At 43.1% G+C, this 17,167-nt stretch overlaps 1 protein-coding gene across 1 annotated transcript in view; it reads left to right on the top strand.

Annotated features, from left to right (window-relative positions):
• Positions 1-17,167, top strand: part of ITGA9 (integrin subunit alpha 9) — a 234,436-nt gene that overhangs the window by 167,137 nt on the left and 50,132 nt on the right. The window contains exons 19-22 of the mRNA XM_079947527.1: positions 11,612-11,704; positions 12,676-12,755; positions 16,294-16,377; positions 16,958-17,066. Coding sequence (XP_079803653.1) covers positions 11,612-11,704; positions 12,676-12,755; positions 16,294-16,377; positions 16,958-17,066 — 366 coding nt within the window. The remainder of the gene's footprint in view (positions 1-11,611; positions 11,705-12,675; positions 12,756-16,293; positions 16,378-16,957; positions 17,067-17,167) is intronic.

The raw sequence follows: 17,167 nt of genomic DNA on the forward strand, positions 1-17,167 counted from the left end.
CAAAATATAGTTCATTTATGGCCCATCTGTAGCATTTAGATTTCTAGAAAATACATCCTTGATCAGCTGCTGTTTCCTTTTTATTTTTCACTGGGGAGTTGCTGTTATAAGTTATATATATATATATATAAGAAATTCAGCTGCTTGGGATTTGTTTGCCCTTCAGATGTAAGAACCTACTGCATCTACTGTAACTGGTTGCAGATATCCTGGTTTTAAAAGGCTTAGGCTCAGATTAAAGGGGCAAGCAGAGGAAGCTCATTTATCTTAAATATCATTTTGACAGCATCCTTTTCCATGGTCTTGCCAGTTCCACGTTAGTCCCTTAACTCTTTGTTTCTCTCTTCAGCTCACTTGTGAATTGATTTTCTGATAACTTCTTGTGGTCTTTCTCTGTGCACCAGTAAGGGCTTTGAAGTTTAGTGGTTAGAGCTGGCCTGCAGATCTGGATTTGGCAGAATCAAAGACAAGTTTCAGCTCAGCTTCCAGTAGTTTGTCAGCTGCTCTATCTCCCTCCCTTAAAGACTTTCTAAATGCAAGAGTGAGTGTGCATTATTTGAAAATATATATCTGTGTTCATTCTCACCAACCCATGGTTTGTCTTAGCGTTACACATGAACAAGGCCAGCTAAATTTTAATATTAGCAAAATTCATTTTCATAATGTAATCAGTGTAGTGCTGGTAACTGGTCCTTTTCAGTATTAACAGGAGAAGATCATACAAAATTAAATTGTTAGGATTTAAATCAAGAAAGATCTCCGCAAAATAAAGACTAATTCAAAACTAAGCAGGGTCCGGTATGGTTTCAAACTGGACGTTGAGATTCCTGCTTTTCGGGGTTGGACTAGATGACCTTAAGTTCCCTTCCAGCTCTATAGTTCTATGAAATCTATGAAACAGTGTCTGATCTGTTCCATACAAAGTAAGTTCTGTAAAGAGGCTTCTTTCTGGCCTTTCACAGTATGTGAGAAGTATTAGTTTTGGCTCTTAAGAAATGGAGTTTCTTTTCCTTGGCAGCAAGACACAGTTGCCTTTTAAAAACTTTGCCGTATATCATTCTAATGAATGAATGGACTATGTGAGTGTGAGAGTGTTTATGGAACAAGAGCTTTGAAATTGTTAATCGCAACCGAAGTATTAATAAGCCACAATAGAATGTCTCACCTTCTTCCTACCCACCCCAGTTGATGAAACTGAATGAATTTACGTGCCTCATTGGCCACACCTATATTCTCCCAATTGGTGCTATATATTTTACAGGAGAGCAGACTATGCAGATAATTCATGGGGCTGACATTTTCAGTGACAGCTCTGTGTTCTTTATAAAATAGCTCCACTCCCTCTCCATGTCACGTTCCCTAAATCCAAACCGAGAGGCTGATTCTAGTGCAATAGCTTTTAGTAACACCACATAGACAACAGCCCAGAGATCACACCAGTCTTTATTTAATTCATGGCATAGAATTCAGGTGTGCGCCCTGGTGGAGAACCATGGTAAAAATGACCCAATGCAAAAATGCACCGCAACACCTTCCTACATGTCTCACTGTGCAAGGTGTACATAAAAGGGAAAGGTAAAGGTACCCCTGCCCGTACGGGCCAGTCTTGACAGACTCTGGGGTTGTGCGCCCATCTCACTTAAGAGGCCAGGGGCCAGCGCTGTCTGGAGACACTTCCGGGTCACGTGGCCAGCGTGACATCGCTGCTCTGGCCAGAGCCAGAGCCAGAGCCAGAGCCGCACACGGAAACGCCGTTTACCTTCCCGCTGGTAAGCGGTCCCTATTTATCTACTTGCACCCGGAGGTGCTTTTGAACTGCTAGGTTGGCAGGCGCTGGGACCGAGCAGCGGGAGCGCACCCCGCCGCAGGGATTCGAACCGCCGACCTTTCGATCGGCAAGCCCTAGGCGCTGAGGCTTTAACCCACAGCGCCACCTGCGTCCCTGCAAGGTGTACATACAAGTGATTAAAAAAAAGAGTGGCACTTTTACAGTATAACACTTGTGATCCAGAAGCAAAGGTTTAAGTCGTGTTCTGGATTCAGTGACTTTTTTTTTTACTCATTTTAATTTGTAGAATGACAGACGATTCTTGAAAAACTATTCCTGTTAAAACTCAAGGCACACATACTGTATTAACTTCCTGCATAGCTGTCAACTTTTCCCTTTTCTTGTGAGGAATCCTATTCGGAATAAGGGAATTTCCCTTAAAAAAGGGAAACATTGACAGCTATGACCTCCTGTGGTTACAGTTGTGTTTACCAAACGGGTCAGATTTTAATTCTGATAATTTCTCCCCCCCCCCTTTTTTTTCTTTTTGGTGATTACAAAGCAATACATTTTGACATTCGCAAAATGAATATCTTACGTACGAGGGGCTGTACCCCTGCTCTTTGCTGTCCCTCTTGCCATTCCCCCACAAGCCCCAATACCTTCTCCTCCCTACCCCACGTGACAAGATTTTTATAAATTATTTTTAACATTGCTTTTAATGCTGTAACCCATCCCAGCACCTTAGGGTCAGGTAATGAATTAATGCAACTACTGCCCTCATTGTTCACCTTCCCGATTCCATTTCTGAGTGTGATGGCCTGGGAATCCGACTCAGAGGCTGAACCGGAGGAATCCCAGCCTGCACAGGAGTCCCCGCCTCCAGGGCCGGCTGAACTGGGGCAGGGCCTTGATTCTGAAGCGCCTGCACGTGTGCTGGATCCTCAGGAGCAGGCACCAGGTGAATCCACTCTGGCTCCAGAGGTGGTTGAGGACTCAGTGCCTACAGGTGAGTCTCCCCCTGGGTCCAGTAACCCTTCAGCCTCTCCTGAACTGCAGAGGCTCAGGGCAGAGAGGCGGAGGGAACTGGTTTCTCCCAGGATGAGTGCTCACCTTAAGGCCAGGAGAGGCGGGTCTCCTGGGGGCCGGGACCAGTCAACCTTTAAATATATATATTATTAAATTGGCGAGATGTCGCCCATCTTTAATCTGAGAACTTATTCTGGAGGAAAGTCTCTTTTAAGCTTTCCATTTTTGCCTTGTGCATTTTGACCGAAAAACCAAAATAGACTTTGCTCTTTAGCTGATTCAGATGTAATTCCTTCCTTGACATGATAACCGACTTGGTGATAAATTTGGTCCTTTGGAGAAATAATAGCTTAGTCTCTCTTAAAAGGAAAGAAGTCCAAGAAGGATTCCAAAAGACAGAGAAAACACAAGCGAGTCCAAAATGAGACTCTCGCCAGCGCTTTCTTAAGGGAGCCTCTGTTAGAATCCTCTAGCTTTAATGGCATTTTATCACAAGAACCTGATTTGCAGAGGGAACAGACTTCTCCTTTTTTGGTAGAAATGAACTAGTATTTGTGCTGATGATAATCTTACATCAGCATGTCCCGGAGAGCATGCGAAGAGAAATCCAGAAGTAGCTCCACCTTTGAGCTGAAATGGCATTCAGTATTACAAACAGCAATGAGAGAACCTATAAAGGTTTTTGGCTGCTTGTCTTGGATAAACACAGAGACATTTAGTTGCTTATCCTGAGCAATAATTCAGAACCTTGCATCTGCAGAGCTGCTCTGCAAAATTCACAAGCATCTTTTGATTTCTGTTTTTTTAAAGCACACACACGCACGCACGCACACACACATAAATTTCCAGAACTTCCTGTCTACAGACAGGGCTGGATATTCTTCACATCCAGCCCATCTAAACAGCAATTTAGCTCAAGTAAATTCCTTTTCAAATGCAGAATTAGAAAGAGTTAACATGTAGGGAAATCAACACAAATGAAAGGAAAACCTGTTTGAATTCTTGCTGGCAACCTCCTTCCTCTCTTCTCACCATGCAAATGCTCTTTTGTGTTTTCAGTTTGGAACTTGATGGTTTGAGTGTTTATATATTTTCCCAAGTAATGTGTGCTGATAATGCACTGGGAGCTCAGTCCTTAACAGTAGTATTCACTATATCAGTTTAGATCAGTGTTTTACAAACTTCAGCTGTTTTTGGACTACAACTCCCATCATCTCTAGCTAGCAGGATCAGTGGTCAGGGATGATGGAGACCCAAGTTTGGTTTGGATTCTTCTAAATTTCTAGCATAGCAATTGGTGGTCTCCTTGTGAATCACTGCTGTGCAAGTTTTGAAGAAGACTGTCCTAGATATCCTTCTTTCTCTCTCTGCATTCCCATATCTAAAGGTGTCAATGATAGGTAAACCTTATGTGGAGTTAAGGCTGAACTGGGTCTTAAATCTGACCTTAGATTGAGTTCCGGTAGTTAAGGTGCATAAAAGCTTTAATTTAACTTCAGAAAATGAATGCAAACAATTTTTCAAAATTCTCCAAATGTTTGCAGATTTTTATTATTTTTTTTAAATGATTTCCTTGCAAATGGAACTGTACTAATATTCTCCTTCTTGCCAGACCACTTCAGCTTTCTCAAATGCATGACTTCAGATATATATACACGCTGATTCAAGGATTTCTGGTTTTGGTTTTGTTTAGATTGATCTAACACTCTCTGTCATACTTTGGACACATTACTTACAGCATTTTAGACACTGGATTCTTTTCCCATGTGCTAATGTTTCTGGTTGCAGTTACAAAGGTAGAGGAGAGTTCGGAGGGGGAGAAACTATATTGAAACCCCCCAGGGATGTTTCTTTCCTTCGTTTGGAGACTTCCTGTGTAGTCAACACCTGTGATCTCATGATCCAAAAATAGATTCAGCTGTGCAGCAGCGGGGTTGGGGGAGCTTTTCTGCAATTAATTCTATTGAAAAAGCCCTCCCCAAACAAGCAGGGACTCCAAGATGTGAAACCAGAATTTGCTGAATTGGAGTTGTGGGTGTGCCTTCAGCACTTACTAATGAGATCATGGAAGAAAGCAGGAAATCTGTGTCCGGTGCCAAAGAAAATATTCTTTCCTTATTTTTTTTTATTAGAATTCCCCTTCCCCTTCCTAGAACAAGTGTGGAGATACTTGCACTGACAAACTCTAAAACAGTGAATCAGACACAAGGGTTGCATATGTGCTTCTGTGAATTATGCAAAAATAGTGGCTGGATCTGTTTTCCCCTGGCACCCCTCCCCCATTCCCTTTTCCTTTTATAGAATGTCTAATGGATTGTAAGCTCCCAGACAGGGATTGTGTTGTCTTTTAATACTTGTACAGTTCCTGGACGTGGGTGGCGCTGTGGGTAACACAGAGCCTAGGACTTGCCGATCAGAAGGTCGGCAGTTCGAATCCCCAGCTCCTGCCAACCTAGCAGTTTGAAAGCACCTCAAAGTGCAAGTAGATAAATAGGTACCACTCCAGTGGGAAGGTAAACAGCGTTTCCGTGTGCTGCTCTAGTTCGCCAGAAGTGGCTTAGTCATGCTGGCCACATGACCCGGAAGCTGTACGCTGGCTCCCTCGGCCTGTAAAGTGAAATGAGCGCCACAACCCCAGAGTCGGTCACGACTGGACCTAATGGTCAGGGGTCCCTTTACCTTTACCTTTACAGTTCCTGGAAAATGTTAGGTCTTTCATAAATGATGTGTTGGTCCAGACCTTCATCCTTTAACTCCACTGAAATCAACGGAGCAGGTTAGTTGACGCTAACTTAAGAACCGCTAACTTAAGCTTGGATCCAACCATAGAATAAAATATTTCCACATGTGTAGTGTTGTCAAATGTGATAGATTTTTTGGAGGAACAGCATAGCTCTATACAGGTATTCAATTTGATCTTGATGAGGGCTACATTGGGGTGGGCTACATCACATTCATCCCGGTGGAGTACAGGGTCAGGTTTAAGGTGCTGGTTTTGACCTTTAAAGCCCTATGCGGCCTAGGACCCACATACCTACGGGATCGACTCTCCTGGTATGCCCTTAAGGTCCACAAGTGACAACATTTTGGAGGTCCCAGGTCGCAAGGTGGTTAGATTGGTCTCAACTAGGGCCAGGGCCTTTTCAGTAATGGCCCCGACTTGGTGGAACACTCTGTCACAAGAGACTAGGGCCCTGCGAGACTTGACATCTTTCCGCAGGGCCTGCAAGACAGAGCTGTTCTGCCTGGCCTTTGGTTTGGACTCAGTCTGTCCCTCATGTTTCCCTCCCCTTATGGTTTTGATCTATGGGCTACTTTTAAAATGAGGCTGCATTTTAAATTACATTTTAACCCGTATTTTAAATTGGTCCCCTCCCATTATGTTTTTACTGTAATTTTACTAGTGTTAGCCACCCTGATCCTGGCTCTGGCCGGGGTGGGTGGGGTATAAATAAAACTTATTATTATTATTATTATTATTATTATTATTATTATTACTATTATTATTATTATTATTATTATTAATGTAGGGGGTTGGTTTGACAGGGAACTTTTGAGTTTTCAAGGTTCGTGATCTCAAGGAGAGTTCTAATAGTGCTCAGCTACACACAGTTAGAAGGTCTCTTTATATCTTTGTAGTAAAGATTGAAGGTTGGGAGAGGAGAACAGTCCACACGGATAGGGAATAGTTAAGTCTCAACCAGGACCAACATACCCAGCTCCCTACACATGTGTTCAGGCTGAACACTTGAATAGGGTTCATAATATCTAATAGGGGTATTTCATTAGCTGCCATTCAGTTTAATGAATGGGTAATTAAATAGTGTCGTTTTACAAAACCTGAGTGTGTAAGCTTTTTATTTTACCATTTTACCATTTTATTTTATCCTGTTCTTTTAAATCTGTATCAAGGAATGTAAAAGGATGCACATTGTTTTATCACAAAATGCTCTGAAGAAGCTGTTACTTTATCTTTAGTTGTCTTTTGAACTTCCTCTCTCCGGATGTGTATAGCTGTCAGCTTGTTTGATCTTATCAAAAAATGTAAGTTAAAAAAAAACCTGTTGCATTTTGTCCAGGAAATGTCTCTTCTCAGTATACAGTTTTTTTAATGTTTGTGTTGCTGGATTTCTTTGAGCTGCCTAGATGTATTTTTGCACAAGTAAGGTTTGATGTAGAAAATATATTTAAAGTTAAAAAAGCACATTCAGGTGTTCAGCACTAGGTCACATATATTTCTTCAAGCCACACAACTGAGTGAGAAACTAGTTTGTTTTTCTTCCAAAGTTATAGTTCCTGACCCTTCTCAGGTGTTGAGTCTCCCTGGTCAATTGAGGAGTATTAAGTGTCAGGCTGGGATGCGGGTGGCTCTGTGGGTTAAACCCCAGAGCCTAGGACTTGCCAATCAGAAGGTCGGCAGTTCGAATCCCCACAACGGGGTGAGCTCCCGTTGCTCGGTCCCTACTTCTGCCAACCTAGCAGTTCGAAAGCACGTCAAAGTGCAAGTAGATAAATAGGTACCGCTCCAGCGGGAAGGTAAACGGCATTTCTGTGCGCTGCTCTGGTTCGCCAGAAGCTGCTTAGTCATGCTGGCCACATGACCCGGAAGCTGTATGCCGGCTCCCTTGGCCAACAAAGCGAGATGAGCGCCGCAACCCTAGAGTCGGTCACGACTGGACCTAATGGTCAGGGGTCCCTTTACCTTTAAGTGTCAGGCTAAGCCCATGTGTATTAAGGAAATGGTCATCCTGTCATGAGATGATCAAAACAAGAGGAGAAGGAGAGCAAAGCAGACTTAGACAAGTGTATATAGGGACATAGAAATCTTTTTTACCTTGAGTTAGACCAATGTTTCCCAAACTTGGGTCTCCAGTGGTTTTCAGACTACAATTCCCATCATCCCTGACCACTGTTCTTGCTGGCTAGGGATGGTGGGAGTTGTAGCCCAAAAACAGCTGGAGGGCCAGTGTTTGGGTCTAACACTGAGTTAGACCATTGGTCCACCTAGCTGTCCATCCCAGAAATGGGTAATCTGTGGCCTTCTACAAGTTGTTGGACTCCAAATTCCATTAGCCCCAGCCAACAACATTTAGAGGGCCACAGGTTTTTCACTGACTGGCAGCAGCCCTTTGTGGTTTCAAAAACAAGTTTTTCCTTGTCCTACCTGGAGAGTCCAGGGATCTTTTGCATGCAGAGCTCTTGCTGAACCACCTTGCTACAGCCCGTTGCCAAATATAAACACTGTAGGTGTTTTTGGGGAACCCTGGTGTAGCTCTGGTGTTCCCCACAGCTATTTCAACACATCCTATTGCCTTCAGACCAAGAGCAGCACAACACATTTCAGCTATGGCTGTAGTGCACAGTCTGAATGATGCAGATAATTCTAGATTTTTTGCTATTGCAAGGGATCCAGGTGAATACCTTTCAGATGGCTTGAGAGTGAAAACATAGTACTTTTGCATCTTCAGACAGCTAACAATGTAGAATGAACATGTTGTTCCAAGGCTTCCTTCTGTTTGAATGAATGATTGATTAAATTTAGGACGGAATCTGTGGTTCTTTCCTCCCTCCATTTTATCTTCACCTGTATGGTACGTTCGGTTGAGAAAATTGGTCTAGTTACAAGAATACTCACTGAAGTGCTTGGATTAACCAGGAGTTTGAACCCGGGTTTTCCCAGTCTTGGTTCAACACTGTAACAACTTTGTGACATACAGAGAGAATCCCTTATTTGAAATTTTCCATTAAATGCTGTTGTTATTATTTGAAAACAAAGCAAACGTGCTTCAGAAATATAAAGATTTAATGCCTGGTTAGGTTTTTTTAATTAATCTAGTGCTATTTGATCCTCATGGATGCTCCGCCATGAGTGCTTTGAGTTGTTTTGAGCACAGTAAGCTGTCTTAGGGGACACGGGTGGCACTGTAGGTTAAACCATGAGTCTAGGACTTGCCGATCAGAAGGTCGGCGGTTCGAATTCCCGCGACGGGGTGAGCTCCTGTTGCTCGGTCCCTGCTCCTGCCAACCTAGCAATTCAAAAGCACATCGAAGTGCAAGTAGATAAATAGGTACCACTCCGGCGGGAAGGTAAACGGCGTTTCCGTGCGCTGCTCTGGTTCACCAGAAGTGGCTTAGTCATGCTGGCCACATGACCTGGAAGCTGTATGCCGGCTCCCTTGGCCAATAAAGCGAGATGAGCGCCGCAACCCCAGAGTCAGTCACGACTAGACCTAATGGTCAGGGGTCCCTTTACCTTTACCTTTTAAACTGTCTTATTCCAGGTTAGACAATTTGCCCATCAGGTCCAGTATTGTCTACTCTCCAAGATCATAGCAGAAGTCTTCTCCAATACTGTTACCACGACCTTTTTTTAAAAAAACTAGAATTTCTGGGAATCAAAGCTAGGATGCTTTCCATGCAAAGTATCAGCTCCCCCACTGAGTTATGGTCACTCTTTTTTGTTCATTGGCCCCAAGTGGCTCTGTTTGTACAAGATCCACGCGCAACAGAACAAGATTTGATTCTAAACCATGGGTAGGCAAACTAAGGCCTGGGGGCCGGATCTGGTCCAATCGCCTTCTAAATCTAGCCCGCGGACAGTCCAGGAATCAGCATGTTTTTACATGAGTAGAATGTGTGCTTTTCTTTAAAATGCATCTCTGGGTTATTTGTGGGGCATTCCCCCCCCCCCAAAAAAATAGTCTGGCCCACCACAAGGTCTGAGGGACAGTGGACCGGCCCCCTGCTGAAAAAGTTTGCTGACTCCTGTTCTAAGCTGTCCCAGGCAGTGCGCATGCATATAACTTATAGAAGTTCGTGTTCTTCAGCGATACATTTTTCTGCAGCATTCTTTCAATTAAAATCCGGATCATGTTCTCCTAAGGTAACCATAGCTCTGCTAAACTACTGAGAATATAAATGAAAATACTAGATGAGAAGAAATGTGGGAGTTTAGGTTAAAGCGAAACCAAACATCATATTATTGCATCCATGGAAAACCACAGCAGGCTGTTGGATGGTGATCAGCCTAACTGGTAGGCCTTGAGAAGATTATATGGAGGCATTTTCTAAACCTGCTCAGATGGTCTTTTAATTTCTGAAAATAGGAGGCCCTTGGATGTGAGGAGTGAGTATATTCAGCTACATCCTTTATAGGTTTTGCTCAAACAAAAAAGGCTCACTTTTAATAATGATTAAGCCTTAGATACGGGACGCGGGTGGCGCTGTAGGTTAAACCAAAGAGCCTAGGACTTGCCAATCAGAAGGTCGGCGGTTCGAATCCCCATGACGGGGTGAGCTCCCGTTACTCGGTCCCTGCTCCTGCCAACCTAGCAGTTCAAAAGCACGTCAGAGTGCAAGTAGATAAATAGGTACCGCTCCGGTGGGAAGGTAAATGGTGGTTCGCCAGAAGCGGCTTAGTCATGCTGGCCACATGACCCGGAAGCTGTACGCCGGCTCCCTTGGCCAATAAAGCGAGATGTGTGCCGCAACCCCAGAGTCAGCCATGACTGGACCTAATGGTCAGGGGTCCCTTTACCTTTACCTTTAAGCCTTAGATAATGAGTCCATTTGTTGGTGAAACACACTTAGAAAATAACTGGGTTGGTGTGCAAGATTCCTCTCCTGACCATAAGCAGGAGCCCATGGGACCTGATGGATATCTGTGGGTGGCTCAGTTAGGGAGGGAGTTGCAGATCACTGGTCCATCACTGAGAGTCAGCGTGAGATGTTGGAGACAAATTAAGGGGACATACTTTCCCTCATAAGGGACGCGGGTGGTGCTGTGGGTTAAACCACAGAGCCTAGGACTTGCCAATCAGAAGGTCGCGGTTCGAATCCCCACGACGGGGTGAGCTCCCGTTACTCGGTCTCTGCTCCTGCCAACCTAGCAGTTCAAAAGCACGTCAAAGTACCTTCTGGCGGGAAGGTAAACGGCATTTCCGTGCGCTGCTCTGGTTTGCCAGAAGAGGCTTAGTCATGCTGGCCACATGACCCGGAAGCTGTACGCCGGCTCCCTTGGCCAATAAATCGAGATGAGTGCTGCAACCCCAGAGTCGGCCACGACTGGACCTAATAGTCAGGGGTCCCTTTACCTTTACTTTCCCTCATGCTCTTGATAGCTAAGTTTTGCCGTCAACTTTGCATAGCAAAAGTAAACTAAGCTAGCTGCACTGTGCTCTTACTGTGGTCATTTAACCACTTAGTAACCATTTTGCAACCTGGAATACCTTTCAATGATGCTATGTTTTTCTTCTTCTCTGTGACTGTTTTAGAAACTGTAGCTAAATTCCTGTTGAGAGCAACAAAGTCACAATCTAAGATCTTGTCCAAATAAATATAACTATGCTTCTTTACCATTAGGTAGTTATTTGGTATTATATCTAATCTTATATTTGTTTGTCTAACTAGATTTATATACTGCTTAATCAACAACCAAAAACTTTAATCAGTTTATGTAAAATAGTATAAAATATTAATTGAAAATAAAGTTAAAACAAATGTTAAAAAGCGGTTTAAAAAACAAGCATACATAATAACATTGCATGTTAAAATTACGTGTGTGGGGTTTGCCTAAACAAATAAAATTTTAGCACATGTTGAAAGCAATACAGCAAAGGCTCTTGCGTAATATTAGTATTTTTATATATTACTGGATATTCAAGTCTTATTGTGAGGTCTGTTGATTGACTCGGTTAAATCCCACTGGTTTCATTGGGAAGAAAGTGCATCTAACTTTGTCTGGATACAGCCCAATGTTTTCTTCACCACAGTTTCATGTACTGAAGCATTTCCTCGCTTTCCCCTCTTTTTCAGGATGAGATGGGCATTGCTTGCGAGTTGCTGGAGCCAGACTCTGATTTTCTGAAGTGCAGCGTGGGATTCCCCTTCATGAGATCAAAGTCAAAGGTAGAGAGTTATGGTTTTCAGTAGCTGTGAGCTTCTCTGTGTAACAAGCGGACCTTTGGGTCTCTGACTGCTTTGCAAACACAGCATGGCTTTGGGCCTTGACCACAGAGGTGCTGTGGTCACCATTCGGCTCTCGCTGTGAAGTGCCCCTGGTCTTTCCTCATCAAACAAAATTCAATGGTCGGGCTGTGGCGGCTGTTCGTAGCCACAGAGCCCTAATAGAAGCTGACTGGGACTTCTAATGTGAGTTCTTTTTAGCGGCCAGAAAATAATGCTATGAAGCTTCCTTGGCTGACATTTGGAGGAGAGCAGTCCACCGTTTCTGTCCTTAGCTGCCCTGCTTTATCATGTATTGTCTCCTGCTATTCAAAGTATGTAATGTTCAGATACATGCTATGCAACGCAGAGCCAATGAAAATAAATGGTGGTATTATTTTTTCATTCCGCGTTTTTATTTGTCATATTTTTTCAGTTAGCTAGTGGGCCTATAGCCTTTCATTCCAACAGTGCTGCTGGGTGTTTCAAAGCTAGATTTTCTGTGTACAACCAGTGAAGCCAATTGCCAAATCTATTTTGAATTCTTCAGTTTTTAGTTATTTCCTGTTCCTTGCTGTTCCCAGTTTCTTGAACTTGGGAGGGGAGCTCCTGTCATGGGACGGCAATGTGTTTACTCACATTTGATGGCATGCTCTGGTACAGATCCGAGAGGGGCCATACTTCCAATGTTGGATATGAGTTCCTGTCTGTACTTTCATATGTGAGTAATGCATGCAGGTGACGTTGATTATGTATAGAAAAACAACTATGGCTCTTTACCTATGAAAGCTTTAGGCATTTCAAATGGTGCTCAATGTATGCATTTTAGAGAAACGGCAGCAATGTCACGGAGGAAATGTATTTAATTCCAATATGGTTCATATCCAGAACAAGATCCAGAAAGTGCTAAACCCTGTTTTCTTTACCCTTCCTAGTATGAGTTCAGCGTCATCTTTGATACTAGTCATTTGTCTGGGGAAGAGGACATTCTCTCATTCCTCATCACTGCTCAGAGGTAAAGTATATTTCACTTTTAATCTTCAGGCAGACAGACGCAGGAAAAGGATGGGATGGTTTTATGGTGTGAGAGAAAAAACTGGCATGGGACTGAAACAGACTGACTTGTTCATCCTTAGCTAGATATAGACATATTTGGAGGAAAATATTTATCGAATGCTGGCACAAATTCCTTCCTTTTCTTTCATTTTTTAAAAGATGCACAATGGTTAACGTTTTAGCATGCCATTTGCAGAGAGGCCAAGATTTCAATACTGGTATGTGTATAGATGATAAGAACATTCAGAAAGGCACATCATTCAGGATGCAGGCAAGAGTCCTGGAAGGATTAAAACCAGTGTATAACAAAGAATCTTTGCTCTCCTTTTAAGGAAGAACATAAATGGTCAGTGATGTAATATAATTTAGCGTCTCAAGTGACTGAGACAGTCCATTCCCACGTTGCTCATTTCTTGAATGTAGCCTTGAATGCTTTTAAAATGGGCCGTTTATTTCGCTTTCCTGGTGCTGTGGGAAGTTGCATCCCTGGGCTGTCTCCACTGTGGATCCTTTTTTTATTCTGGATATGAGTTGTGCACCACTCGCAACCCTGCAATTTTTGTGGTGGTTTTACATGGCATTTTGTTTTTTGTGTGTGTTCAAAGCACAGGTTTTCTCACAGCCATTTGCTGATTTCCTGGTGAGAGGTATCCCTGTCATTACCACGTTCATTACTAAAACTCTCTGCTCAGACCAGTGAGGGAAAACACAGAACATGATTTCATACATGATTTATAAAAATCTGCACGTTTGTGGTGCCAAGGGATTGTGACATTAAACCTGATAATAGCTCATAAAGAATAACTTGATGCGTTGGCTTAACCTCTCCCTGTTCTGTAATGACCTAAGATACAGCACAAAAAAGGCATTATTCCTTTTCCAAGTACCAAACTAAACTGACCAAGAAGCATCCTTTCCAATCTCTCTAGGTATGGAGATTAGTCAACACGGCCACATTTGTGCATGATGAATAATCAATGACCCTGCCTGGCTAGGGACCGCTTTGAGATGGTGCAACTTATCTTTGTTGTATGTCATGGCAAGATCCAGAGAACCCTGAAGCTGGGATAGGTTTACTCATTCCATTCTTGCATCCACTAAATTTAATTTTTCAGCCACGACTGCAAAAAAACCAACCATATTTTCTGGCACTCCAGTGAAATATGCAATTGGATCCAAGCCAGCAAGCTGACAGCTTTTATTTGATGTTGATGCCCTATGTACAGGGGGCTTTTCGGCCTCCTCCTATCCTGATTTGAAAGTCCTCGTGAGGCTGCTGAGCTGAATGTTTTTCTGTCCCCGAGGATATCCTGAAGTCTGCTAGGAGAGCATTCAGGCCAGCTCTCAGTCTGACTATAGATCCCTCATAATGGGTGTATAGGGATTTGATAAAGAGAGTGCTGAAAACTATAATGCACAGTGCACACTTCCCATAATTATAAGCCACAAAGAAGCAAAGCCCATCTGCGATTAGGCGCAGGAAATAGTTAAACTCACACGGGAATAAACAGCTCAGCTTCATGAACTTTGGCTCTTAGAACCCACCACTTCTAAAGCATAGGCTTCTGCTTCTGCTTTTTGATGATGTTAGATGTGATGTTAGATGCATGAAAGGGCACAATCCCACGCTTGCATCTAACATAACAACCCTTGATCCTCTGCTTAAAACACACACACAGCCCCCATACAGAACAGCGGGAGATGAGAGAAAAGAGCCACTGGTTGCTCTGTGAATCTCGAGGGGAAGAAAGTAACTCTTCAGAAATACCAGGTGTGTGGAACAAGATCTGTGCTGTCAATGAATGCCATGAGTGAGCTCAACACACCAGATGGTCAAGGCTACTTGCAACTTCATTCCTCAGATTGTATTGTTTTTTATTATTATCCACACAGAGGATAATAGTAGGGGGATTCAGTGGCAAGCTGCTGAGTAAATATGGGAGCTCTTGCACAACCTCAGCATCCCAGAGGCCTTTCCAACCTCATGACCTCCAGACATTTTGGACTGTTTTGCTGATGAGACACAGGATTCCCCCCCCCCCAAAAAAAAATCCCCCCAGAAATATAGCGTGTAAATTGTGTATTTTCTTTACAAAAGTGGCTAGTCTGTCCCTGCACAAATAGGATTGTATGAAGTTATTCAAAAGCACAAGACACTGCTGTATGGAGCAGTCCTAGCCAGGGGGCCTGTCAGCTAGCCATGTCCTCAGGGTATTGCAATATCTCAGGATATTGCATTCCATATCTGTGGAAACCTCCCTCCCCCCATTTTCCAACAGCCCCTTTCAACTGTCAGCCTATGTTCCTTGGCCACCAAGCATGTTCAGTCTCTTTTGGTTTCCTCCCCTTAACCCCCTCCTCCCAATATTGTTTCTACATTTGCAAGACTTGAGGTGTCCCCAAGTCTGCCAATTCCTCCCTCCATGGAATGCCGCCATTTTGACTCCGTAAGAAAATGGATTTGCCTTTAGCGTATAGCAGGGATGTCCAACAGACCGATCATGATCTACTGGTAGATCCCTGCGAGGTTTTGGTAGATCGCGGTCAATTTCTGGCTCCCCCCAAAAAGCTTTTTTTAAACCCCTAAAAATGGGGCTTTTCTTTTCTCCTCCCTAAAAAAAGCTCAACAACTTTGCGGGGTAGATCACAGCTACACAGCTAGTCTTTAATTCTTCTGAAAGTAGTAGATAACAGTCTCTTGGGAGCTGGCCACCCCTGGCATATAGGATACTTTTACAGAGGTTCTGTCTGTTAACTACATTTCTAAGCCCCACAATTTCTTTTAAGCCCAGCAAGGACCTTTTTCCTGTTTTCCCCTGCAAAACAGTGAATGCTCCCCCACATTCAAGGTTCTAACACAGCAGAACTAGAACCAGTTTATACCTTAAGAAGAATCAAGTGATTCAAAGCTTAAAACAGTATCACTTCAGACTTCAGGTAGGGTAACGGCATTTTTGAACGCTCCCCCATGGAGTCCGTTCTTGCACGTAGGAAACTGACATGTCAGTTAAAATAAATGGATGGAACTCTTTATTACATATCTGCAAGGAGGTTTCTGGTTTTTTGAAGTGAACATTTATATATTCATATAATCAGCCACTCACCCTCAGCTTGAGACTCCTTCATTATCCTTGATAGTCTTTAAATTTTATTTATTTTAAAATTACATTTATATCTTGCCTTTCCCCCCAAGAGCACAAGGTGACATACACATGAATTTTCTCCTCTCCATTTTATATCCACAACAACCTTCTGATGTCAGTTAGGCTAAGAGACAGTAACAGCAAATTTTCATGGCTGAGTGAGAATTTGAACCCAGATCTCCTGGGTCCTGTGGGAGATCTCATCCAGGAGGGTTCATAAAACCACAGAATTGTAGAGTTGGAAGCGACTGAGATATATGAACATCAAAACTAGACTCAAGGCATTCCTTTGGTCGGTTGTGTATTGCAAAAATCATTTGCACAGCTAGCTTGATTCTTGTGTTTTTGACACAGTGGGAACCTGGAACACAACCTCCATGACAACTCTCTCATCCTGTCTGTTCCCCTGATGCATGAAGTGGACTCATCCATCACTGGGTAAGTAGCAGGTCATCAAATGAGCATGTGCACGCGCGCAAAATTCCTTATATTATTTTAAGCATCTCTTCTGGGAGGAAAAAGAAATACATTCTTTTCCTTGTTTACAAGTAAAGCTGGGGGCAGAATGCCTCTTTCCTCTGTACTAACTTCCCAGACTATGAAAGCAGGACATGATGATAGGAATGTGCGTGTGTGTATTTTGCTTCAATCTTTGTTGCTCTTCCTCAGTGCAGAAACATTAGGCATTAATTACGGCACTGTAAACCACCTAAAAGAAGAAGAAAGACATTATTTCTGAGGTCAAGTCAAATGTTTTGGTTCAGGCCCACTAGACCAAAGGTTAGGGTCAAATGTTCTGGGACAGTACAGGTCACAAAGAGGTCTTGCTATGAGCCTTTCTGTTTTATTTCAGTCAGAATTCTGTTTATGCTTTCCCTTTTTTTGTAGGATAAAGGCACTCAAAGAGAAATAGATAGTTTAAAATGGCTATTTAGAAGGGGAGGCTATTTGTGCAAGAGAAATACAAAATGGGCCATTTTTTGGCACTCAAATATGACCTCCTCTTTCTCTCATTCAGAGTGGTCTCTCCTGGTTCTTTTGTTTATGGGGAGTCTGTGCCAGCATCTCAGTTTACTCAGCTGGAAGATCTGGAGTGTCATTTTCAGGAGCTGAACTTCACACTTCAGGTAAGAATTAAGCACAAGGTATGTTTGTATTTGTATGGGCTTTTCCTTGTGACTGGTTTTCCTATCAGCAGTTCAGCAAGCAAAGGCTTCCTTGCTTTATG

Source organism: Podarcis cretensis, assembly GCF_951804945.1.
Source record: "Podarcis cretensis genome assembly, chromosome: 12".
NCBI lineage: Eukaryota > Metazoa > Chordata > Lepidosauria > Squamata > Lacertidae > Podarcis > Podarcis cretensis.